This window comes from Carcharhinus amblyrhynchos, chromosome 5, assembly GCF_965287045.1.
Source record: "Carcharhinus amblyrhynchos chromosome 5, sCarAmb.v2.hapA, whole genome shotgun sequence".
Lineage (NCBI taxonomy): Eukaryota > Metazoa > Chordata > Chondrichthyes > Carcharhiniformes > Carcharhinidae > Carcharhinus > Carcharhinus amblyrhynchos.
In genome coordinates this window covers 104,738,215-104,765,363 of record NC_137328.1, presented here as the reverse complement: position 1 = coordinate 104,765,363, position 27,149 = coordinate 104,738,215, and the positions used below count along the sequence as shown (strand labels likewise).

General features: G+C 44.3%; 1 protein-coding gene across 2 annotated transcripts in view; it reads left to right on the top strand.

Annotated features, from left to right (window-relative positions):
* erbin (erbb2 interacting protein) overlaps positions 1-9,839 on the top strand; it is a 242,877-nt gene extending 233,038 nt beyond the window's left edge. For both annotated transcript variants that reach the window (XM_080189380.1, XM_080189379.1), the window contains one exon: positions 6,914-9,839. In XM_080189380.1, coding sequence (XP_080045506.1) covers positions 6,914-7,021 — 108 coding nt within the window. In that variant the 3' untranslated portion in view covers positions 7,022-9,839. The remainder of the gene's footprint in view (positions 1-6,913) is intronic.
* The last annotated feature ends 17,310 nt before the right edge of the window (positions 9,840-27,149 follow it).

The following is a 27,149-nucleotide window of genomic DNA, read 5'->3' as shown; positions in this document are numbered from 1 at the left end:
TCCGCTGGTGACTGACCTCCATTCAGAAAAAGCCCCATCCACAACCACTCTCTGCCTTCTGCAGGCAAGCCAGTTCTGAATCCACAAGGCCAAATGCCCTTGGATCCCATGCCCTCTCACCTTCTCAAGAAGTCTTGCATGGGGGACCTTATCAAACGCCTTGCTGAAGTCCATGTACACTACGTTCACGGCACTTCCTTCGTCAATGTGTTCAGTCACATTATCGAAGAACTCAACTAGGCTTGTAAGGCACGACCTGCCCTTGACAAATCCATGCTGACTATTCCTGATCATGTCAAACCTCTCCAAATGTTCGTAAATCTTGTCCCTCAGAAGCCTCTCCATCAGCTTACCAACCACAGAGGTCAGACTCACCGGTCGGTAATTTCCCGGGCTATCTCTGTTCCCTTTCTTGAAAATAGGAACTACATCCGCAGTCCTCCAATCCCCCGGAACCCCTCCCATCTCCATTGACGATGCAAAGATCATCGCCAGGGGCTCTGCAATCTCTTCCCTCGCCTCCCACAGTATCCTGGGGTACATCCCATCTGGTCCAGGCGACTTATCTACCTTGATAGAATTCAAAAGTTCCAACACATCCTCCTCCTTAATATTCACGTACTCAATCTTTTCCATCTGCTGCAAATCCATAACAAAATCTCCCAGATCAGCTTCCACTGTGAATACTGAGGCGAAGTACTCGTTAAGCACCTCTGCCATTTCTTCTGGTTCCACACAAACCTTTCCCCCCTCACCTTTTATAGGTCCTATCCCTTCTCTTCTTATCCTTTTACCTTTCACATATTTATAGAAGGCCTTGGGATTCTCCTTAATCTTACCCGCCAAGGTCTTCTCATGACCCCTTCTGGCTCTCCTAATTTCCCTTTTAAGTTCCTTCCTACAGTCCTTATACTCCTCAAGATCTTTAACCTCTCCTAATTCCCTGAACCTCTTGTACACCTTCCTTTTCTTCCTGACTAGGTTCAACACAGCCTTTGTGCACCACGGTTCCCGCAACCTACCAAAACCCCCTTGTCTCATCGGAACGTTGTCATTCAGAGCTCCAGACACACATTCCTTGAATATCTGCCACCTTCCTTCAGTACTTTTCCCTAAGAACGCCTCCTTCCAGTTTATTTGTCCAAGTAACTTCCTGACTTCTTCGTATCTCCCCTTACCCCAGACAAACACCTTCCTAGCCTGCCTGATCCTATCTCGTTCCAATGCAATTGTGAAGGAGATAGAATTATGGTCACCATTTCCAAGATGCTCTCCGACCGAAAGATCCATCACCTGCCCTGGTTCATTCGCCAGTACCAGGTCAAGTACAGCCTCTCCCCTCGTAGGCTTATCCACATACTGTGTCAGGAAACCTTCCTGAACACACCTAACAAACTCCTCCCCATCCAAACCCCTTACCCTAGGGATATTCCAGTCGATGTTTGGGAAATTGAAGTCTCCCATCACGACAACTCTGTTACTAAAACATCTCTCCAGAATCTGTTTCCCTATTTGCACTTCAACTTCCCTGTCACTATTGGGCGGCCTATAGAATACACCCAGCAAAGTTTTCGCCCCTTTGCTGTTTGTAACTTCCACCCACAGAGATTCTGTAGACAATCCCTCCACAACATCATCTTTCTCTGCAGCCATGACACTGTCCCTGATCAACAGTGCCACTCCACCACCCCTTCTGCCACCCTCCCTGTCCTTCCTGAAGCACCTGAAGCCTGGCACCTGAAGTACCCAGTCCTGTCCCTGAGACATCCAAGTCTCCGTAATGGCCACCACATCACAATCCCAAAGAGCAATCCACGCCCTAAGCTCATCTACCTTATTCACTACACTCCTTGCATTAAAATATATACACTTCAGCCCCTCAGTCTGGGCATTTCCCATCTCCACCGCCTGTCTAACCTCCCTCCCATACTGCCTGCGGTCCTCCCCTACCTGGGAGCGAACCTCCTCCGTCCCAGTTTCCCCATCACAGCAGTTTTGGTGGGGAGCCAACTTTCTCCAGCAATTTAAATCGATTGCCTCTCTCACATGGTTGATGAGATCAGCGAGGCAATATATTGTGGTGTCCTTTGTTCACAGCGTTTCTGTTGCAGCTGCCAGATTGAGAACTTGTCAACTCTGGATCTTCCACTTTGAAACTACACTCAGGGTAGATGTGTTCAGCGAGGATCTGCAGTCTGGTGACGGCAGCTGAGGCTAAATACTTCTCCCACAATGTTCAACAGGAAGATGCCCCGATAGTTGCACCTTGCATATCCTGGACCACTGGCCTCTCCAAGTACCAAAGATAGAGAAGGTTTCCCGTACTTGATGTGTTCAGGTGGGATAGCGTCAGCACCTAGAACTTTGCCCATGGCAAGTGAGTGAACAGATTTGCTAAATTCCACTGCTGTAGGTTCGGTATCCAGCTCTGCTGAGACAAACAGGTTTCCTACAATGCCTCAAGCTTCCTCTGTGATAGTGTTCTCCCTGGAGTAGAACTCAAATTAATGTTCCACCCATCTCTCTGTTTATTGCAGTCATTGATGATCTCCCCCTGCCTTTGATAGCAGTGGAACTGTTTTCTTTGTTGAATACATGCCCCTGACATCCCCTGGTATCCAAGGAATCTAGATATTCTGGCAGAATTGTAACAAGTAGACATTGACGCATTGCCTAAACCTGTAGGACTTTAATTTGAGTGGCTATTGGTACATTTATTATCTTCTTCCTTGGATCTCTCTTGTAATTAATGAGAGCAGACCACTTGCTTCAATGACGGCTAACATTGCACTGATGCTGGCCTTGCAGTGTCAGCATTTTTCTATTCTTGCTTCCCATGTGCTGAGAGTGCAGAATTGTGGATGGTGTCCGAAGTATGTTCCATTTCACTTCTGTGCTTCATGTGGGAATAGCAGAGATTGCTCGTTCAGTCAAGTCCAGGAACAGTGTGTTGGTTTTAATCTCCCTGATGTTGATATGAGGATCAGCTGAAGTATGGGATCTGTATAGCTGACATTGATATGAGAATGACACTTCCGCTTCGAACGGAGAAATCTTCAGGGGTTGCATCCTAACCCTGGCACACACTAGGGAGTGATCTGTATCACAGTCAGCATTGTGGTAACTGTGACTGTTGAGAATGCTGTTCAGAGAGTCACATCTGATGATCAGAATGCTGAGCTGCTGCCGGTATCCTGAACCAGGACCATCATGTGGCAGGGTTTGTTCTGAAAAGTTTTAGTTACACAAAGCTGATGGTAGCAACAAAGTTCGGTCCATTCACATTTATCTTTCCCAGGCCAAGATGTCTGTGAAAGGAGGGCCATGCCTCATGGCCCACACCCACTCATGAATTGAAATCCCCCCAGAAGGTGAAAATTTTCTGAGTTGGGGATTCTGCTAACAGCAGAGCCAAGTTCCTGTTGGAGCTGGCCTTTCAGCTCTGTAGTGGAGCATGATATTGAAGCATAAATTCTCATGAGATTGGTCCTGGTTGCAAGACAAGATGGAGGGAACAAATTTTGGAATCATTTGTTGGGTGGGGGGAAGGGGGGGGGGGGGGCAAGAACCTGTTACGTGGTACTGTTAGAAATCATAAATGATTAGAGCGAGTGAACATAGATCTATGAAAAGGAAATCATTTGTGACAATTGTGTTGGTTATTTGAGGCTATAACTATTAGGGAAGATAATGGAGAACCAGTAAATCGATGGTTCAATGTTGAGTTGGCAGACTGTAACCAGTAGAGTATTGCATAGATTCATGCCTGGGCCTCAGCGATTTATAATCAATATCAGTAATTTATGAGGGCTCTGAGACTAATGTATCCACCTGTCCCTCAAAGATAGCTGGGATTTCAGAGCGGCCGAAGATGTCATGGACGCTCCCTGGGAAATGGGCATATGCCTGTGTGAAGTGTGTTGTGTAGTCACAGATGAGTTGGATATTAAGGGAATGGAATTCTTGTGGTTTCTGAATAGCACCATATGGTGCCAATGGTGACTTAAGATCCATGTGGGTGCAGTCTATCAGATCTTGCAGCTGGGGCACCCGTACTAGGTGGATGAAGTCCTTGACCTTGGTGTCCTGGCTCACCTGATCAAAGTTGTTAAACAGTTCAGCCCTGGCACGGAGGGCATCAGTCACCTCCCTGATACATATGTGAGTGGCTTGACTGACAGTTGCCACAAATGTCTCCTGTGCTGCACTGGAATGAACTGCGAGCATACAAGTTCAGAGCAGCTGCAAGTTTAAGGGCCAGAGGAATTGGGTGTCATCCAGTTCCATGTGGTGTGAGCTCTTCCTTTATGTGGTAGAGAGATCCACTGTCCCCCAGACAGATGCAGTCTTCTCCAGCACTGTAGCTCAAACAGCTGAAAGTAGTAACTGGAAAGTAGCTGGATGATTTTTGGCTGCCACATTACCCAACGCTGTTCCTTTGTGTGTGGCCCTAGCCATGTAAGCAACACATCGCTGTCTCTGCTGCTGATTAATCCCGATCAGTAGAAAAGCTCACTCAGCAGGCTCATGATTCACATGAATCATACACGGAGTGAAAACACTCCCATGAATGCAGAGGGTTTGTCACAGAGCCCTAATCCTCAATGCTCAGTGTCTGTGACCTCCACCCCAGTGCTTCCCATTACCTGTGTAAATTTCTGCTCTGCCTCTCAACATCCCCTCTGACACTACAGCCAAAATGTGTATGGATATGGAGATGCTGGCATCGGACTGGGGTAAACACCGTAAGAAGTCTCACAACACCAGGTTAAACTGGTTAAACTTTAAACTGGTTGGACTTTAACCTTCTTACTGTGACTACAGCCACATCCAGGATGAATGGTGTTGAGCCTATGTTGTCTCATGACATCTGACTTACACATTTGTCGTCCCCCACCTCCCCAACCTATGCTAATGAACATATCCCTACCCTGCACAGCGCTGAAGTGCATCCAACAGAATGCATGACACCAAGCTTTGCATCCTGATGCTGCACCTCAAAAATTGTGCCAGTCCTGATATTGAACAGGGCGAATAGTGCCGGCTGTCACCATTCTACCTTGCCGGGCGGTTCTCCACAGTGTGAGCTGTGTACTGCTAAGGTTTGAATTGATAGACACAAATACATTTTGGGGCATGATATTCCAAAGGATTAACTTTTGTCCCCAGACTATGCACTTAGATCTAGCTCTGAGTGTTAAACAGGCATGCCAGACTCCTCCAAGATTCGTCAATTGTTCGCTCTCATCTTGATGAAACACAGCTCATCAAGAAGTTTACAATTGGTTTCTCAAACAGTTCCCTAGAGGGCAGTCTCATTCTCCTGGCTCTTCAATGCTGTGCAGTTAAGCAACCTTGCAAGAGAACAACCTACACACTTTCACTGCTGGACCTGACACTCAGGGTTCACAGAGAAGTGGACTTGAACTTCCTGTCCAGTAATCCCCACTAGCCTGATACCATTGAGAGTGAGTGTTGTAGGTTTCGTTGCATGCAGCCTCCCCCAAATGAGGGTCTTTCTGCCTCCTGATGTAGGTTAGCTCCTCATCAGGCTTTGCAGTCTGATCTCCCCTAAAGCAGGATCTCGTAGTCAGACCCTGTGCAGCCTCTGTGTCGTGGCTGCCTTCCAGCCAGGAAAAGCACTTACTCAGCTACTGTCGGAACACTAACCCAGCATGGAGGAGCCGAGAAGTGATGCCCGCTTGGTAACCAGCGCATCCCCTCAGAGCAAGAGGCAGCCCAATATCAGCACCCCACGCACGCACGCACACACACACACCCACCCCCCTCCCTTTCCCCCAGTTGTGACCATAACCCTCACCCCTGGCCCCGAGCTGCACTTGTGTGCGTTCCCAGCATTCTCCCTGGTGCCCCTTGTGTGTTGGATTGCCTGAGAAATAATGGCCGCCTGAGCACTCATCTCCGATATCCCTGTCATCAGAGGTGACAGCGCCAGGTTTGAGTTTATGTAGAGCTGTTGTAAATTGTTCTGATGTGTCATTACGCTGGCGCCGGCTGGATCTTTGGTCGGACTCGATATCCAGTGAGTGCCTGCTAATGTTATCCTCGTGCATTCAAATTAGGTTCCTGCCCTTCCCTGACACCCACCTCCACCCACCCCGCCCCTCTGCCCTTGTGAACTGGGCTCACTCAGAGCAGGATGCCAGGACCTCGTAGTCATAATCAGTACTGCCCCTGTGTTGTGGTTGCCTCCTGAGCTGGCACTCAGCCAGCAAGGTTAGCTCAAAATCAGAAAACACAGTGTCGCTGGCGAGAGTCACGCTTTTCAGAACTCCCCGCGTTTTGAGCCCATGCTGCCATTCCTGCAAAACAGCGAACGCAGGTGCAAGATCCCGTCCCTTATTACAAAGGGATTGGAGTGCAAGAGTTGGGGGCGACCTGGTGGCACAGTGGTTAGCACTGCTGCCTCACAGTGCCAGGGACCCCAGGTTCAATTCCAGTCCTGGTCACTCTGTGTTGGGTTTGCACGTTTTCCCCGTCTGGGTTTCCTCTGAATGCTCCTGTTTGCTCCCACAGTCTGAAAGACATATGGGTTAGATTGATTGGCCATGCTAAATTGATCCTTAGTGTTGAGGGAATTAGCAGCATAAATGTGTGGGGTACAGGAATAGGGCCTAGGTGGGATTGTGATCAGTACAGACTCAATGGGCCAAATGGCCTCCTTCTGTATTGTTGGGGTTCTATGGTTCTGACAAAATAATCTTATTACAGAGTGAAGCAGGCTCGAAAGGGCAAATGGTTTATTCCTGCGTCTTGTTCTTTTTTTCACTTGTCAAATTGCGGAATCATAATTTCGTGCGTGGAGAACTTTGTTTTTTGTAACTTTGGTTAAATTTTGCTGTGTGTACATTTTTTTAAATATGCATTATTAATAAATATGCTTCTTTTCCAGGCTAATGGATACAGTTTCGTAAATATTGAGCATGGGCAAGCCGTGTCACTATTAAAAACCTTCCAGAGTGCAGTGGACTTAATTATCCTGAGGGAAGTTGCATCCTAATGATGTGAATCATGGAGAAAAAGAAGAAATCAACCATTGTGACCAGTTTTTTTTTAAATAAGTAATTCCATAGCAAAAAAAAAAGCAGCTGATATCACTTTTTACTGGGAGTTGGGAGAGGGAATCAAAGGACTGATAAAATGGTCAGATGAGTTTAGACTGTAAAGTAATGTATTGGCAATGTAGAGCTTTGGTATAAGGGGCACAACCACTCTGTATAATGATAGGGGTGTGGATGCAGGGTCTGGAATAGGTAATGGAAGCGACTATTGCAGGGTGAAGAATTAATAGAGTAAACATCAAAATCACTCTTAATATGAACAAACCTGTGTGCTTTTCTGTACAGAATTTAGGTTTTATTTTTGGATAATCTTATACATTACTAAATAAATTGTACAAGGCTTAAGTAGTGAGCCTGATTTTAGCTCATGGACAGGTGGCAGGGCTATCTGTTCCATAGATGTATGCCTTTATTTTTAATCACCTTTGTATAATTGTTAAACGCTGAAACCTCTGGCTGTGTTATGCAGGAGCTGGAAAATGGATGTCTGCGCATTGTTTAGACGAATGGGTAGCTGAGTGGCCTGAGCGTATACAAGAAAGTGACCTTGCTGGGAGTCGATGGTAAAACTGATCAAGGGGCTAGGTTACCAAAGTAAATGTACGATAGTACGGTTCATTGATGGAGGAGTTGTTATTTGCAGTTGGATTGGGGAAAGAGAGAGCAAATGAAACCTGTCTGTCTGAGATGGTGTGTTATTGCAAGAATGTTCTGAAATGTGAACTGGATTCTTACTAGAACAGTTATTGTTAAAGGTTTCTTAGTGTTTTTACAAAGAGCGAGGATTGTGGTTATGCTGCCTATTACTGTATGAGAATGTTATTTTATTACACTGTTATCATTTCTAGTACATTTGGCCAACATTTTAAAACAAACCTTTCTATCTTTACTAAAAAATGGGTATACTTAACAATACTGATGCATACTGGTCAACTTTGTGTATCACAATGGAAGTGCCATAGGAGAACGAGAATTAAGTTTTTAATACAGATTCAAACTGTGCAAAGAAGCAATACTGTATGTATATTTAGAAGACAAGATCTGGGGTTTTATGAATTTAGTAATGTGCTTAACTTTTAAAATCTCAAATCCCTGTAAGATTTCTATATAAATATAAGCATTAAATCTGTTGATTTATTTTATAACGTTCACTCTGAAAAAAATTATTTGAAACAAAACCCTTTCAATGCTCCCGTGATGGTGCTAAAAGGTTATTTTCCTCACATTGGAACCAGATTTATCAACAAAGTTGCTCCAAGGGTTTTGACAGAAATATTTGTGTACATAAGCAAAAACAAAACCCTGCTTGAGTATTTTCTGTATGTTGAAGCAGCTCATAGCTTCATGCTTCTTGGTCACTGGTATTCTGTAGCAGCGTTCCCATTGAGGTAACTTGTATGAAATTTTGTTGTGTGTTGAGAACTTCAAAGATTTTCTTTTGTTTTTAAGTTTGAAGCAAGGTCACAAGCTGTGTTGATTGCTAACTTTCTATTTTAAAAGATTTTTACCCATAGTTTCAGGCATGGTTTTCAAAAGTGTGGAAGCAGTTTTTAAAAAATAAGTAAGGAATTATTTGACTTGTGGGGGAATAATGATGTTCAGCTGCGTGGTAATACTGTAATGGGAAAGAGTAAATATTTCAATGAAATAGCCTGTTGGTAAGAATTGAAGTTTGTAAAACGTTTCAAGCTAGAATTGCCTTTCATGAACTTGGTGATCATAAAACTAGCACTCTTTGAAATCCTTGCATCGTGTAAGCGGTTTCAAATTATATTTTGATGGGTCTAAAAAAGCTTATTCATTTTTCACATTTGCCTCAGCAATTTTCAATTTCTGGGTGCAGTAATGACCTGGTACATCTGGAATTGATTGTTTCTGCAGGTTACATGAAATCAATGTTGAAGCCAAATTTCAACCAGTGTCCACAAGTCTGTTAATCGGACTTGATCAGGACAGTAGATGTGATGCTAGCCACTTGTCAAAAATAAAGCATAGTCTCACCTGTCTTTAGTAAGCCATATCCTGGACGGAGAGGGTTGATTTTTAAATCAATTAGTTTCTGTTTCATTTCCATCTTCTTTTACGTAAAGTTGAAAAAAATTATCTATTTTTTTGTGTGATAGCTGGTTTACAAAGTCAGTGGTTTGATACAGGGCCAGTAGTGTTTTAGTAACTGTTGAATCTCTTGTTGATGGCCAATACATGAAAGGTGTAATTCTGCTGCGTGTGTAAACCAGAAATAAATTGAAAAGTCTTAAACATTCCCTCATATTTATTATGTAACTTATTTATTTAGGTGGTTTCTTGTGGACTGGATTTTCTAAAGTTTGTATATAGTTGAACACGTCCTTGATTATAACAAATTTAAAATGAACCAGCAGTAGCCACTGTGCTTAACTCGGTCCCCGCAGTAACACTGTATTCCTGATTATATTTTGAACCATTGCCTTTTTATTGAGCAAGTCTGTAATGATGTTAAAAACAGCTGCATTTGTTCAACATTCCACATTTTGTATATAACTAGATGGTTTCTGACATAATCTGTGGTAATTAGGGTAAACTAATACTCTTTGCAGTCTGATTTACTTTGTACAGTTTTAGTTTTAATGAAGGCAGTCTGTTGTACATGAAATCAGTCAAAATCGCTGTGTCCCACTGACAACTGAAACTGATTTATAAATCCACTCAATTTACAAAAATGCAAATTGCTTCTCTATGTTCCTATTGTGGTTTATTAAAAAAAAATCCAATCACTTACTTTACTTGACCACATTTTGTGCTTTTTTTAAAAAAAACTTCAAGTAATTTCTATACTGCACCAAAACACTTTATGGTTTCAATGTCATCTAAGCAGTACCTATTGTGATGTGAACCATATCAAGAGGATTCTAAACAGTAATATTGATTAAAAGTATATTACTAAATCAAAAAGTCAAGTCACCTTTTCAGTCTCATTTATAAATTCCAGATTGTTTATATTTCACTGATTTGGGATTTTATTACCTTCCGCTATATTTTACAATCAAATTTCCATGCATTAGACGCACAAAAGTTTATTCATTTATATGTCATATCAAAAACTGTCAACAATATGCTTTTGTAGTCCAGGTTCACGTATTTGTTCTCACTAATGCAGTGAGTTTTACTGAACAAAAAACTAGCTTTGGATTTCCTTCAATACAGAATGACTGTCAAAAGTTTCTTTTGACTTTGCTTCGTTTATGTCCAAGTCCTGGAGATGCAGTCAGCATTAAGTCCATACAAATATAAATTGTTAATTGTGCATTGGCATTTGCTGAACTGAACCCCTCACTTATAACTCCATATAAAAGTGAGCAAATAGAGTACTGGCACAAGGCGGCTTAGAAGTTAGCAGAGTTGTGCCTATAGACCAAAGAAGGATAAATAATTTTAGTTGTGATGTCTCACAGCAGTAAATATTTTATTGCGCTGTTTGTAAATATTCATTGCCTTCATTCATTTCAATGTTAGTTAATTTAAACATGCATGGTGGTTAGCACTGCTGCCACAAAGTGCCAAGGACCCAGGTCCAATTCCAGCCTTGGGTGACTGCAAATTCTTCCCTTGTCTATGTGGGTTTCCCCTGGGTGCTTCCAGAGTCTAAAAATGTGTGGGTTAGATGGATTGGTCTTGGTAAATTGAACCTTAGTGTTGGGGGATTAGCAAGGTAAATACGTGGGGTTATGGGGATAGGGCGTGGATGGGACGAATGACCTCCTCCTGGACTGTAGGGATTCTAAGTTCTTATGTATCATGACCTTTCCTCACCTCGTCATACCATTGTCTGTCTCATCTTGACCATAAGACTCACTAGATGTCCTCAGAAATCATTGACAAAAGAAAACTCAAACAATATTATCTCTCACTCAGTGCTACGTGGGCCTGGATTCCCCATCCGCCAACAGGATAGCCCAGTCCCACCAAAGTCAATGGCAGTTTATATTGCTCGCTGTTTGCGCCACTAGGGAATCCGTCTTAGTTGAGACCAGAAGATTTCACCGGCAGAAATCCCTGTCCCGGTCTTTTTGAGGCCCAGTTTCTGTAAATTCTGTACACCATTTTGGATGATTTGTATGCCATCTTAGGCTGCTTCTATCCTGTTCCAGTGCAAGCCTTGAGTTTTTTAAAACTTTTTCCTTGCCAATGGAATCATCCCCCTCCTGCTCCTACCTTCCGTGTTTCTAGAGTAGGATGAGGCTATTGAGTTGGACGGTCAACCATGATCGTGATGAATGGTGGAGCAGGCTCAAAGGGCCAAATGGCTGCCTCCTGCCCCTATCTTCTATGTTTCTATTTATTTTGCCACTTCACTTCGAAAAAGGAGCCTTTAGGGATCATAAGATAAAATAATCAAGAATGAAACTCTGGCCATTTTTCTATTCTATATTCCATACAAATCCAGCAAAGCACTAATTCTTGCAAAAAAAATCTCTATTGGGGACCAAGTTGAGTTGCAGCATCTCTGAAGAAAACCGTGCTGATTTTGACTATGCTTTGGGATATAGCCCACGAAGGAAATGCGTTGTTAGGGATTTAGTGCATCCCATGAAAATCAAAGAATTAAAAAAAAACATTTAATTACTGCATACCTTGCTTCAAGAGGAGAGAAACAGTCAGTGTGGTGGGACGCAGCCATATTCTGCAGGTACGTCTGTCACAATGCCTGATCTTTCCTCCTCACACCTGCTTGAGAGGGAGAGGAAATCTTCCATTCCTTTTTACTTGTTAGATGGTAGAATCATAGAAACCTGCATGCATTTTTTCCATTTGTGTGAGGAGACTAAAATGTTATACTTTTATGGAACTTCCTGTTCTCTCTGCATAGTTTTGGAAATAGCCTAATATCAGCAAGGTTCCCCCTTATTCACCAACACGTTGTGATGGCCAAGTTCTATTGTATATTGGGGAAACTTTACCATGATCAGGCAGTTTGTCATGTTATTTGGTCTGAGAGGTAATATCAGATCATTTCTTTGTAGTTGTTAAGTTCTATTTGAAAAGCAGCTCCAAGCTTAAAGATTAATATAGAATCCCTAATCTACAGAATGAAGCCATCTGGCCCATCAAGTCTGCATCTGACTCTCCAAAAGAGCATCCTGCCCAGGCCCTCCCCTCACTCATTTACTGTGGCTAATCTGTCTAGTCTACACATCTTGGGACACTAATGGGCAATTTAGCATGGTCAACATATCTAACCTGCACATCTTTGGACTGTCACAGATATACATATATGTGGAATGTTACATATCTTTGTAACTGATTACTTGACTAAATTGTTAAGTCTGCTTGATAAGTGAGTTCAAAGCAACTGTTACTTAGTGGAAGATTAGTCTTGCCCGATAGAAGATTATCCTTACCTAAATGTGTCCCAAGTCTATTATCCAGCCTCAGGCTTTGGATACCATGATCAAAGGAACATTCTTCAAGCCTGAGATCATCATGGGAATTGATGTGGATGCACAAGTTTCTCATTGACTATCCCAAACTGCATTGGGTAAGAGATGCTCTGCACCAATGTCTGTGCAGGGATGAGAAATCTGGGGCCACTTCTGCTCAAACTATCTCTTGCAGGATTAATTAAATGCAACACAAGACTTTTGGACATCAAAATGCAACAGTTTTTTTTTTAAGGGAATAAACTGCTGCAGTATTAATACACACGTTTTTAATTCATAATAACTTCCAGAGGTTGTTCTTGAATGATATTGAAAACTTTTAAAAAGTCTTTATTTTCCCAGATGACCATGGGCTGAGTGGTGGTGGTTTTAACCTGAGGATCACCACACCTCAGGCAGGGTTGAGAAAGCGGGGCCTGCATGAATAACCTCAGCTGCTGTGGGAATTGAACACATGATATTGGCGGTGCTCTGCATCATGAACCAGCTAACTGACTCCCATTAATTTTACTCACCAAGGCTCCTTAGACAGTACCTTCCAATGCCACAGCTGCTACCTGGAAGTACAGGGATTGCAGACACGTGGAAATGCCACCACCTGGAAATTCCCTACAAGCCGCTCAGACTTGGAACTATATCGCTGTTCCTTCACTTTTGATGGGTCAAAATCATGGAACTTCCTCCCTGATGGTGTATCTACATTGAAGAAGGCAGCTCACCAACATCTTCTGAAAGGCAGTTTTTGGATTGGCAGCAGCGATGTGCATATCTATGAATTAATAAGAAATAAATTACCCATTGAGAATCCCTAGCTGGAAAAGCAATCTCCAACAAATTTAGGGGCAGAGCTCCCTCAGAAGTTACATAGGGAACTGAAAGAATCTATTTAGCTTATGGTGTTACTACTTGCTCTGTTTAGGTGACTGATCTTTTCCAGTTAGTTGTAACTGTAATTCCCTCATTACTTACTGCCTTAACTGACATTCATGGCATTGTTCACAGTGCTTCAGAGTTTTTTGAAAGATGACTCAATTTGGGACCAGTGGATGAACTCCTGAGAGTTCCATTTCTCAAGTTGAACCTCCTATAGCCAAAAATCTCAGCATAAGCAAAAACCAAGTCACTCAAGTACCAATGAATGTCTGTGTCAGTGAAGATCCCATTTTGTATCCACTAAGTAGATTAACCCAGATAGAATGAGAGTTTTGGCTCCCTCTCCCTCGGTTGTCAGCCACAAATTGGCCTGCACTTGAATGACCTACAGACCTAAGGAAAGATGTGTAGGTTGGGTTGATTGGCCATGCTAACTTGACCCTAGTGTCAGGGGATTAGCAGTGTAAATATGTAAGGTTACAGGGAATAGGGCCTGGTTGGGATTGTGGGTGGTGCAGACTCGATGGGCCAAGTGGCCTCTTTCTGCACTGTCGGGATCCTATGACCTATACAGGATCAATTATCATAGTAAGGTTCTCCAGATGTGGATTGAACATGGAATGTTATGAGTTATGATGCCTGTACTACTGCATAATCAAAATGTTTGGCTTTTTGGGAATCTGGCTGCTTTTCCAAACATACTGAAGGCACTTGAATGCAGTTTTATATAATGACTAGATAATAAACAGTTTTTGCTCAGGCCCCCAGCCACTCACTCTAATGTTGAATAGAGGAAATGAACATTTATGGATATCTTGCATAGAGATGTCAGGAAGAGGGATTTACGGGATTTTGTTGTCAAATTTCTGTGGTTGGGGATTTTTTGCTTGGTCTGAAATGAATGTCATAATTTTCCTGTTAGCAATTCCTGATGAACCAGTTCCAACCATCTGCAATAGCTGGAGAAGAATTTGGTGGGTCAGTTTGTCTCTTTTGATCACTTGCTAATGATTATGATTGTCCACCTAAGAGACTCCATGTTACTGGTCATGGGTTCTGTACGTCCTTATGTGGCTGATGAGCCCAGTCCTAGAGCCACATCTCTGATCATACACTTAGCAGGAGTTTCCTGGTCCTTAAACTTGAGATCGCTGGTATTCCTTTCTCCAGTTCCTTTTCTGGGCCTCCTGTTGCTGTTGGGTGTCCTCGCAGAATTGTGCCCCTTCAAGCAGGAGTTTCCCCTAAGTAAGTATCTCATAGAATCACTACAGTACAGAAAGAGGCCATTCAGCCCATCACGGCTGCACAGACAACAACCCCACCCTATCCCTGTAACCCCACATATTTATCTTTCTAACCCTCTGAAACTAAGGCCAACTTAACATCGTCAATCAACCTGAACTGCACTTCATTGGACCTAAGGAAACCCACACAGACACGAGAGAACGTGCAAATTCCACGCAGACAGGCTTCTGAGGCAGAATTGAACCAAGTCCCCTAGCACTATGAGACTAACTACTGTGCCGCCCTCTCCTGAGCAAGGATTAGTGTTCAGGTCAATGTTGCATTCCTTGAGGTAAACCTTCAGGATGCATTTGAAATGCTTCCTTTAGCCTCCTCTTGCTGAGGAGCTGCCTTAAACTGGGTGAAGAAGATTTGCTTTGGCAGTTGGGACTGAGACATCCTAAGCTCATGATCAACCCAGCAGAGTCAGTCAGTAAAACCTCTCTGATTCAAAATTATGAACAGTGGTGTGACCAGCCTTAAGGGTACAATTGAAGTAACACGTGAAAAATGTCAGTTCTACCATATTTGAGCATTGCTTTCATTTAGATGAATTGAGTTATCAAATCCAATGCAATTTTTATTTCATCCAAAGTAATCATCTTGAGCAAATATTAAATGTGCTCAAAATTTATTGCTATTTCCAGATTTCTTCAGTGAATTTCATTTGCCAACGTTAATATACTAAAGGTAGGTTATCAGTTGCCTATTTTCCCCTTAGAAGCTTCCTGAAGGGGAATCTTAATATACAATCTTCTCAATGGCCAGTCTGTTTGACTGTGTGAACAGCTGAGTTCGAATAGGTGTTGCATCTTGCACAGGGCTACTGCGTGCACTACGGAATGAAAGCATTATCCCTAGACTAACCTAGAAACAACAGAGAATCGGAAACGTGCTGCCAGGAAGTGCCGGAGAGATTGGTTCAGTGGAGACATTCGAGCAGGCATTCAATGATAACAGTGCAAGGATGCTGGGAAGTAGCAGGAAAATGGCACTAAGCCATAATGTTTAGTTGAAAAGCCAGTGCAGACACAATGGGCTGAATCGCCTCCTTTTGTGTCATAACAATTCAGTGATTCTGTGAAGTCAATCTCAAAGCAGTGTTTCCTTCACTCTTACAGCTATTGGATAGGACTGATTTTTTTTAAAAAGGTAATAGATATTTTTCTTATTGCTGGACATACTTTTAAATAACTAAACTTCTCCATCATGCTCCGTGAGTTGATTGAGTTGTCAGTTGAATGAGTTTGTGGCTTTATAACCTGGAACTGCAAGTCTTACCAGGGCTGCTGACGTGGTTACAGGTAATTTTGAGATGGTGGCCAAAGGTATGTCTCAATAGCGGAAGTTTCTTTCTGATACAACCAGGTGGTTCATCTTGGGGGTATTGGAAAAACCCCAACTAGATTTAAATGAAAATTGCTCCAGGAAAGAGCTCAAATAATGAGACATGAGAGAAAGGATTATAATCTCTTTACAGTGACTTCACCTTGTATTGCTGAATACTAACAGGTTGGATACCAGTTGGCCGTGGCTGTTCTTCGATATTGGATTATAATGGCAGCCGGAGTATAACTTTCTCTTATGTCTACTGAGGTTTCCTGCGGACTTGAGGTAAAAAAAAAGATTGAATTTAATTGAGCGACTGACATCCTATAAGTTTTCAGCAATCAATACTGCAGCTTGTAACCAATTCCATGGATGTCCCTGATGAGTTCATTATGGCAGGCACAATTGGCAACAGGTGTTTCCTTGACCAAGCTGGAATCACATTTCCAAGATGATCTGCAGCATGCCAATGGGATGACCGCCAGATGGCACCTTTACAACACGCCAATGGCTCCACCTGCTGGACACAATTAGATTTGCAGTAATAAATTTAGTAATTGACATAAGATTGGAAGAAATCGAAAAATACACAAAGGGATTTGAGATAGAAAGAGGGAAGTAATTAATATCGAACTTGAGATAAACTCTTGATTACCACCACACATTAATAGAAGTTGGGGAATAGGTAGCAGAGGCATGGTGTATATATCCATATGAACTTGAGGTGAAAGTTCCTGGAAAAGGGAAAATTTCTACATTGGGCATTGTGAATCTTTGGAATTTATTACTTCAGAAGGAAGTTGATGTTTAGTGTGTTCAGAACTGAACAAAGAAAAGGAACAGGCTCTTAAGTCTCCAAGCCTGTGCTGATCATGATTCCCTAACTAAACTAAAAACCTTTTGTCCTTATTCAGTCTGTATCCCTCTTGTCTCCCTATTTCTACACCCATCCTGATGCCTCTTAAATGTTGCTAGTGTGCCTGCTTCCACCACCACCTCTAACAGCACGTTCCAGGCACCCACTACTCTGCATGAAAAATTTTCCCACACATCTCCCTTTAAACTTTTCCCCTCTCGTCTTGAACCTGTACCGCCTTGTAATTGACACTTGCACCCAGGGGGAAAACGTCTTTGACTATCCACCCTGTTCTATGCCCGTCATAATTTTGTCATCCTCTATCAGGTCTCTCTTCGGCCTCTGTCTTTCAATGAAAACAATCCTAGTTTATTCAACCTCTCCTCAAAGCCAACACCCTTGAGACCAGGCAACATCCTGGTGAACCTTCTCTGCACTCTCTCCAAAGCTTCCATGTCCTGCTAGTGTGGCAACCGGAACTGCGTGTAGTGCTCCAAACTGAGCTGGATAATATTCGTACACCAGGTGAATTGAGAGATAAGAAAGTGGAGCCTCAAGTTTGTTAACGTTGGTGATTAGCTATGTTCCCATTGAATGACAGAGCAGGTTTAAGGAGCTGTATGGCCCACTCTTGCTCATATTTCTGACAGGCAGAATCTTCCATTCTGGAGTTGTAAGTTCAGTGGTGGTTGCAGAAGTTGGAGTATTTCCCCTGGAGGGAGCGGTGGATATGGGATGATTGACCATGTGTGATCTCTTGCGCTAGTCAGCTCGTTACTTATCATTAGAAACTCTACAGTACAGAAAGAGGCCATTCGGCAATGAGTCTGCACCGACCACAATCCCATCAGGCGCTACCCCCATATCCATACATATTTCACTCACTAATCCCCTAACCTATGCATCTACAGTCAATTTAGCATAGCCAATCAACCTAACTCGCACATCTTTGGACTGTGGGAGGAAACTGGAGCACCCGAGGGAAACCCACGCAGATACAGGGAGAATGTGCAGACTCCACACAGACAGTGACCCAAGCCAGGATTCAAACCCAGTTCCCTGGAGCTGTGAAGCAGCAGTACTAACCACTGTGCTACCATGCCGCCCCAATGCATCTGCATCTGGTTGGAACACAGAGACTGTTCAGACAAAGGCAGGCCGGAAGTCATTATCCTGGCCATTACCTCAGAGGTTTAGGCACCACATTAACAGGACATCCAAACAGCTTTTCTCCCCTTCCCCCTTCCTCCACCCTTTACCTGCCTCCCAGGTTCAGCCATCACTCCACACTCCACTCTTCCATCCTCCCACGCCCCCTTCCAGCCTTCACACAGTGCATGAAAAAGCAGTGTCTAATCATTTTGAAGTTATGGAAGGAGTCAAACGTACCAGCTACACAAGTATTATGTACAGTCATAAAAATGAATGTCCTAATTTCTTGCTGGAGGGGAACTCCAGTGAGGTGACTTTTTAGTGAGTATGCACGAGATGCTAACAGATGCAGATAGAATTCCTGACATTGTACATCAGCAAAGTCTACCCGCCTTTAACTTGACTTTATAAAGTCCTGAGAACAGAATTCAAAATGTTCACCTCAATCAGAAACCAGATTTTTGGCGCCTCACCAAATTAAGTTTGTAGTCCCACCGTGCTTCTCACTGCTGGTGGCTTTGGAAGATTCTACTCAATGTTTCTTATGACTGGTGGACAGTGAATATGATTCCTTTATTTAAAAAGGAAGATAGATAATGTCCATGGAACAATAGACCAATGAACCTAATGCCAGCGGTAGGAATGTTCACCCAGACATTTAAAAGAACATCTAGAAACTGAAAATCTGAAACACACAACATTTTTAAAAATGTATTTATTAGTCACAAGTAAGGTTTACATTAACACTGCAATGAAGTTACTGTGAAATTCCCCTAGTTGCCACGCTCTGGCGTCTGTTCTGGTCAATGTGCCTAACCAGCACGTCTTTCAGTCTGTGGGAGGAAATCGGAGCACCCGGGTGGAACCCATGCAGGGAGAACATGCAGACTGACCCAAGTCAGGAATCGAACCCAGGTCCCTGGCGCAGTGTGTGCTAACCAGTGTGCCACCCTTGCACAGACATACCTGACCAACCTTATGGCATTTAATGAAGTAACTGAAAGGGATGATGAGTGTAATACAGCAGGGTGATGTAGGAACATTCTTGGATTTGCAAAACACTTTGGATAAAGGAGACTCATACTGGACTTATGACTCAGGACTTATGACCTATAAGTAGCAGAATGGAAGCCAAGCTAGCTATGAAACAGAAAATGGTAAGGGTTTAATGGCATTTTACTCCGTGACAAAAGGTGCTATGTTGTGTTCTGCAAGGATTGATGCTTGGACCACTTCTCAATTTTCATTAACAATTTGAACTTGGGAATCTCACATTAACGTTTGTGATGATACCAATTTGGGGGGTTTAGTTGACACTGAAAATGAACATGAGTAAAGAATGGGTTTGTAATTGACAAATGAACTTCAGTGGAAAGAAGTGTACATTTTAGGAAAAATAAGTGCCCAAACAGATTGAGCAGAGGGATTACTTTAGGTAATTTTGACCTGAAACGTTAACTGTATTTTCCTCATCAGGTGCTACCTCACCTGCTGAGTTTTCCAGCATTTTATTTTGTTTGTATTTCAGACTTACAACGTTCCAACTTGGGTTTTAAAAAAAATTATTTCATGGGGCTGGAGCATCACTGAGAAAAGCTACCATCTGTTACCCATCCCAAATTAAAACCGTAGAATCCCTACAGTGCAGAAGAGGATATTTGTCTGCACCCACCATAATCCCATCCAGGTCCTATCCCAATAACCCTATTTACCCTCGCCAGTCCCCCTGACACTAAGGGTAATTTAGCATGGTCAATCAACCTAACCCACACATCTTTGGAGTGTGGGAGGAAACCGGCGCACCTGGAGGAAACCCACACAGGTGTATAAGAACATAAGAAATAGGAGCAGGAGTAGGCCATCTAGCCCCTCGAGCCTGCCCCGCCATTCAATAAGATCATGGCTGATCTGAAGTGGCTCAGCTCCACTTTCCCGCTTTCTCCCCATAACCCTTAATTCCCTTGCCTACCAAAAACCTATCTACCCGTGTCTTAAATATATTTAGCAAGGCAGCCTCCACCACTTTAACGGGCAGAGAATTCCAGAGATTCACCACCCTTTGAGTGAAGAAGTTCCTCCTCAACTCCGTTCTAAACTGCTCCCCCCACCTTATCTTGAGGCTGTGCCCTCTAGTCCTGCTGTCCTTTCTGAGCGGGAAGAATCTCTCTACCTCTACCCTATCCATCCCCTTCATTATCTTATATGGCTCTATAAGATCCCCCCTCATCCTTCTAAACTCCAATGAGTACAGACCTAGTCTATTTAGTCTCTCCTCATAGGCTAGCCCCCTCATCTCCGGTATCAGCCTAGTGAACCTCCTCTGCACTCCCTCCAAGGCCAAAATATCCTTGCGCAAGTGCGGCGACCAAAACTGCACACAGTATTCCAGCTGCGGCCTCACCAGTGCCTTGTACAGTTGCAGCAAGACCTCCCTACTTTTATATTCAATCCCCCTCGCTATAAAGGCCAACATTCCATTCGCCTTCTTGATCACCTGCTGCACCTGCAGACTGGGTTTTTGCGACTCATGCACAAGGACCCCCAGGTCCCTCTGCACCGTAGCATGCTGCAGCTTTTTGCCCTTTAAATAGTAATCCCTCCTACTATTATTCCTGCCAAAGTGGATAACCTCACACTTGCTAACATTGTACTCCATCTGCCAGGTCCTCGCCCACTCGCTCAGCCTATCTAGATCCCTCTGCAGACTTTCCACACCCTCCGCACAATTTGCTTTTCCACTTATCTTTGTGTCATCGGCAAATTTTGACACCCTGCACTCAGCCCCCTCCTCCAGATCATCGATATCTGCATGTCAGTTCCTCGGCGAGTTGGAAAATAACCTATTTTATCCTTCAATGTATAATATGTCAGAGTTACTGATTTTCAGTGATTTAAGAAATGGATCTGTGATGGTGGGATTGTAACTATTTACTTTTAATCTCATGTTTAAAAGCACTTTGATTATGGAGAAAAGTGGCAAGAAAACATTCCAATTGGAGATAAAGTTGCAGATACTACAACCAAAAGAGAAATTGCTGAAAAATCTCAGCAAGTCTGGCAGCGTCCGTAAGGTGAGAAAAGAGCTGATGTTTCGCGTTCAAATGACCCTTTGTTAAAACTTTGACAAAGGGTCACCTGGACTCTAAATGTCAGCTCTTTCCCCTCCTTACAGATGCTGCCGGACCTGCTGGGATTTTCCAGCATTTTATCTTTTGGTTTCAGATTCCAGCATAGGCAGTAATTTGCTTTTATGCAGATGCTACAAGTTCTTTTATTTTTTTCATACAGTTGACAAAAAGGGAAATAATAGAATATGAAAGTAATCTAGCCAGGAATATAAAAAGAGACTGTCAGAAATTTTACACATTAATAAAAAGGAAGAGGGTGAAGTAAAAATTTGTCCTTTAGAAGCAGAGATAGGAGGAATTACCATGGGGGGGGCAGTGGGGGTTGCTGCCAGAACTGTTGAACAAATGTTTTGTGTCTGACTTCACAGCAGAAGACACAACTTACATATCAGAATAGAGGGAAGCCTAGAGACTCGCAGTTGTCTTATGAGGAAATGTAAGTTGGTCCTATACTTAATGAAGTTTACGAGAACGAGGAACAATCTTATTGAAAGGTTCTGATGAGGCTTTATGGGATTGATATGGAGATTTCCACTCGGGCGGGGGGGGAATCTAGAACTAGGTGGCACAGCTTCAAAATGAAGGGTTTCCTTTTTAAGACTGTACAATACAGCACAGGAACAGGCCCTTCAGCTCACCAAGCCTGTGTCTACATGGTTGATAGTTCTACTTGCTCCCGTTCATGTGTCTATCAAGATACATCTTGAATGTTACTAACGTGCCTGCTTCCATCATCTCCATTGGCAGCGCATTCCAGGCACCCACCACCCTCTGTGTGAAAATCTTTCCCCACACATCTCCCTTAAACTTACCACCTGTGCCCTCTAGCAGTCGCACCATCAACTCAACAGACTGGACAAAACCTTTGATCCGGACCTTCAGAGCACCCTCCGCGCTCTAATCCCATGTACTCCCCGCATTGGAGATCTCTACTGCCACCGGAAGCTATACAAGGCAAACACACCTGGCTGTTCCATCGTATCGGGCAATGGGATACTGTACGAGGGCCTCTCTGGCTACCTCGAGTGCATCCTGAAACCCATTGTTCAAAGAACCCCCAGCTTTTGTTGCGACACTACGGACTTCCTATAGAAACTCGGCATACATGGAGCAGTTGGACCAGGAACATTCCTCGTCACAGTGGATGACTCGGCGCTCTACACCAGCATCCCCCATGACAATGGCATTGCTGCAACTGCCTCAGTACTCAACGCCGACAACTGCCAATCTCCAGATGCAATTCTACAACTCATCCACTTCATCCTGGATCACAATGTCTTCATCTTCAACAACCAGTTCTTCATTCCAGACACACACAACAGCCATGGGGACCAAAGTCGCACCTCAATATGCCAACACCTTCGTGCACAGGTTCGAACAAGACCTCTTCACTGCACAGGACCTTCAACCGATGCTATATACTAGATACGGTGATGACATTTTCTTCCTTTGGACTCATGGTGAACAATCACTGAAGCAACTATATGATGACATCAACAAATTCCATCCCACCATCAGACTCACTATGGACTACTCTCTGGAATTGACTGCATTCTTAGACACACGCATCTCCATCAAGGACGGTCACCTTAGCACGTCACTGTACCACAAGCCCATGGAATAACCTCATGATGCTCCATTTCTCCAGCTTCCACCCTAAACACATTAAAGAAGCCATCCCCTATGGACAAACCCTCCGTATGTACAGGATCTGCTCAGATGAGGAGAATTGCAACAGACACCTCCAGATACTGAAAGATACCCTTTTAAGAACAGGATATGGTGCTTGACTTATTGATCGACAGTTCCAAAGCACCACAGTGAAAAACCACACTGACCTCCTCAGAAGACAAACGTGGGACACGGCGGACAGAGTACCCTTCATCGTCCAGTACTTCCCGGAGCAGAGAAGCTATGACATCTTCTCTGGAGCCTTCAACATGTCATTGATGAAGATGAACATCTCTCCAAGGCCTTCCCCACACTCCCACTTGCCTTCAAACAACGGCACAACCTCAAACAGACCATTATCCGCAGCAAACTACCCAGTCTTCAGGGCGACAGTGACCACAACACCACACAGCCCTGTCACAGCAACCTCTGCAAGATGTGCCAGATCATTGAGACGGATTCCATTATCTCATGTGAGAACACCATCCACCAGGTACACGGTACATACTCTTGCAACTCGGTCAACATTGTCTACCTGATACGCTGCAGGAAAGGATGTCCCGAGGCATGATACATTGCAGACACAATGACAATAGATGAATGAACACCGCTCGACAATCATCAGGCAAAGGTGTTCTCTTCCTGTTGGCGAACACTTCAGTGGTCACAGGCATTTGGCCTCTGATCTTCCTGGTAAACCTTCTTTGTACACAATATAAAGCATCCACGTCCTTCTGGTAGTGTGGCGACCAGAACCACACGCAATGTTCCAAATATGGCCTAACCAAAGGTTTATACAGCTGTAACGTAACTTACCAACTTTAAACTTGATGCCCTGGCTGAGGAAGACAAGCATGCTGTATGCCTTCTTCACCACCTTATCCACCTATATTGTCACTTTCAGGGATCCCTGGCCCAGACCTCTCTGTATGTCAATTTTCTAATGGTTCTACTATAGATGTATAATTCACATCTGAATTTGACATTCCAAACTGCATCACCTCGCATTTGTCTGGATTAAACTCCACTTGCCATTTCTCTTCCCAAGTATGCAATCTATTTATATCCTGCTGTATCCTTTGACAATCCTTGTCACTATCTGCCATTCCGTCAGTTTTTGTGTAATCTGCCGCAGGGCCTTTTCTGACTGACTCTGTGAGATGGCATTTCTTCTCTCAGAGGGTGGTTAGTCTTTGGAATTCTCTTCCATGGGCAGCAGTGGAAGCTGGGTCACTGAATATATTCAAAGCTGAGTTAGTCTGATTTGTGGTTGATGAGAGTTACATGGGACAAGCAGGAAAAGTGATGTTAAGGGCACAACTATGGTAATGATATCAAAAAAACAGTGCTCCGACTCTTTTGGCTGCTCACCCATCCCACACACACCCTATCCATGCTATTCTATGCCACCTCATGCCCCTCTACCCATCCTCATGCCCCCCTCTGGAGCCCATCTCACCTCACTTTCCCACCCTGAACCTCCCCCGCCAAGTCCATCATACATCTGATGCCAACCCAAGACCCATGGATGCTCATAGTCCCTTTGTCAACTTAGTACCAACTTGCCTGTTCCCTACTTCCTATAAAAAGGAAGAGGCTGGCTAGGGTGAACGTTGGTCCTTTAAAGGATGAGAAAGGGGAGCTAGTGGTAGGGGATGGGGATATGGCTAAGGTCTTGAATAACTTTTTTGTTTCTGTCTTCACGGAGGAGGACGTGAATAATTTGCCGGGTGTTAGCGATGGAAAGGTGGTAGGACTGGAGGGTCTTAATGACATTACTGTTACTAGAGAGGTGGTGCTCGACAGACTGGAGGGGCTGATTGTGGACAAGTCCCCAGGACCGGATGGAATGCATCCGAGGGTTCTGAAAGAAATGGCGGAGGTTATAGTGGATGCCTTGGTGGTTATTTTCCAGACGTCGCTGGATTCCGGGGAAGTGCCGGAGGATTGGAAAACGGCTAATGTTACGCCGTTGTTTAAGAAGGGTGCCAGGCAAAAGGCGGGGAATTATAGGCTGGTTAGTTTAACGTCTGTGGTAGGTAAAATGTTAGAATCCGTCATTAAGGAGGAAATTGCGAGGCATCTTGAAGGGAATTGCTTGATAGGGCAGACGCAACACGGTTTCATGAAAGGGAAGTCGTGTCTGACAAATTTACTGGAGTTCTATGAGGATGTGTCTAGGGCAGTGGATAGAGGAGAGCCGGTGGATGTGGTCTTTCTGGATTTTCAGAAGGCGTTTGACAAGGTACCTCAAGAGGTTATTGCAGAAGGTCAGAGGACATGGAGTTGGGGGTAGGGTGTTAGCATGGATAGAGGATTGGTTGTCAAATAGGAGGCAGAGAGTGGGGGTCAATGGGTGCTATTCGGATTGGCGGTTGGTGACTGGTGGGGTGCCCCAGGGGTCGGTGCTCCGGCCTCAGCTATTTACCATTTATATAGATGATCTGGAGGAGGGAACCGAGTGCAGGGTGTCGAAATTTGCTGATGACACCAAGATTGGGGGAAAGGCAAATTGTGCGGAGGGTGTGGAGAGTCTGCAGAAGGATCTAGATAGGCTGGGCGAATGGGCCAGGAAATGGCAAATGGAATTTAATGTTGGCAAGTGTGAGGTGGTCCACTTTGGTAGGAAGAATGGTAGGAAGGACTATTACTTACGGGGCGAAAAACTGCAGCAGGCGACGGTGCAGAGGGACCTCGGGGTCCTTGTGCATGAGTCGCAAAAACCCAGCTTGCAGGTGCAGCAGGTGGTCAGGAAGGCGAATGGGATACTGGCCTTCATAGCGAGGGGGATTGAATATAAAAGTATGGAGGTCTTGCTGCAGCTGTATAGGGCATTGGTGAGGCCGCAGCTGGAGTACTGTGTGCAGTTTTGGGCGTCGCACCTGCGCAAGGATATTTTGGCCCTGGAGGGAGTGCAGAGGAGGTTTACTAGGCTGATACCGGAGTTGAGGGGATTGAGCTATGAGGAGAGGCTGAATAAACTAGGCTTGTACTCGTTAGAGTTTAGAAGAATGAGGGGAGATCTCATTGAGACGTATAAGATGATGAATGGGATGGATAGGATAGAGGTGGAGAGACTCTGCCCGCTCAGAAAGGACAGTAGGACTAGGGGGCACAGCCTCAAGATAAAGGGGAGGCGGTTTAGAACGGAGTTGAGGAGGAACTTCTTCACTCAAAGGGTGGTGAATCTCTGGAATTCTCTGCCCGTTGAAGTGGTGGAGGCTGCCTCGCTAAATATTTTTAAGAAGCGGGTTGATGGGTTCTTGATAAGAGAGGGGATTAAGGGTTATGGGGAGAGGGCGGGAAAGTGGAACTGAGCCACAACAGATCAGCCATGATCTTATTGAATGGCGGGGCAGGCTCGAAGGGCTAGATGGCCTACTCCTGCTCCTATTTCTTATGTCAGCCCAATTAGTATCATCATTCTGTCAGTTCCTTCATTTCCATGCATCTGTTCTGCTGATGCCATTTTCCAAAATAGCCATGCCGACATGTCTTCCTTCTTCCTCAACTGTGGTTTTCCACACACTCTGGTTGACAGGGCTCTCAAGCATGTCCAACCCATCTCCCAGGCCACTGCTCTCACCCTGTCCCCACCCTCCCAGAGCCAGGATAGATTCCCTCTTGTCCTCACTTTTCACCCCACCAGTCTCTACATTCAAAGGATCATCTTCTGCCATTTCAGCCAACTCCATCATGATGCCATTACCCAACATATTTCCCCTTACCTCCTATGTCAGCATTCTGCAGGGATTGCTCTCTCTGGGACACCGTCCTCCATCACACCCAACTCCTCATCCCCTGCGCACGGCATCTTCCCATGCAATCACAGAAGGTGCAACAACTTCCCCTTTACCTCCTTCCTGCTCACTGCCCCAGGTCCTAAACACCCCTTTTCAGGTGAAGCAGTGTTTCACCTGCACTTCCTTCAATCTGGTCTATTGCATTCGCTGCTCCCAATGCTGTCTACCCTACATTGGAGAGACCAAATGTAGACTTTGTGTCCATTTTGCTGAGCACCTTCGGTCTGTCTGCAAGCAGGACCCAGGCCTTCCTGTTGCTTGCCACTCCAACACACCACCCTGCTCCCCTGTCCGCATGTCCATCCTTGGCCTTCTGCAAAATTCTAGCGAACTGCAATGCAAACTGGAGGAACAGCTCTCCTCCTTGCTCCCTCTCCCACCCCTGCCACATTCTGCACCTCTGTTCTGGCATTCACATTCTGATCACTTTAATGGACACTTTTAGCACCTTCTCAGCATTCTGTACCCACATTTACGTTCCCTTTGTCCAACTCCACCCTGCCCCCTCTCCACTGTCGTAGTATCAATCTCTGTTGCTCTCATCTCTGATGAAG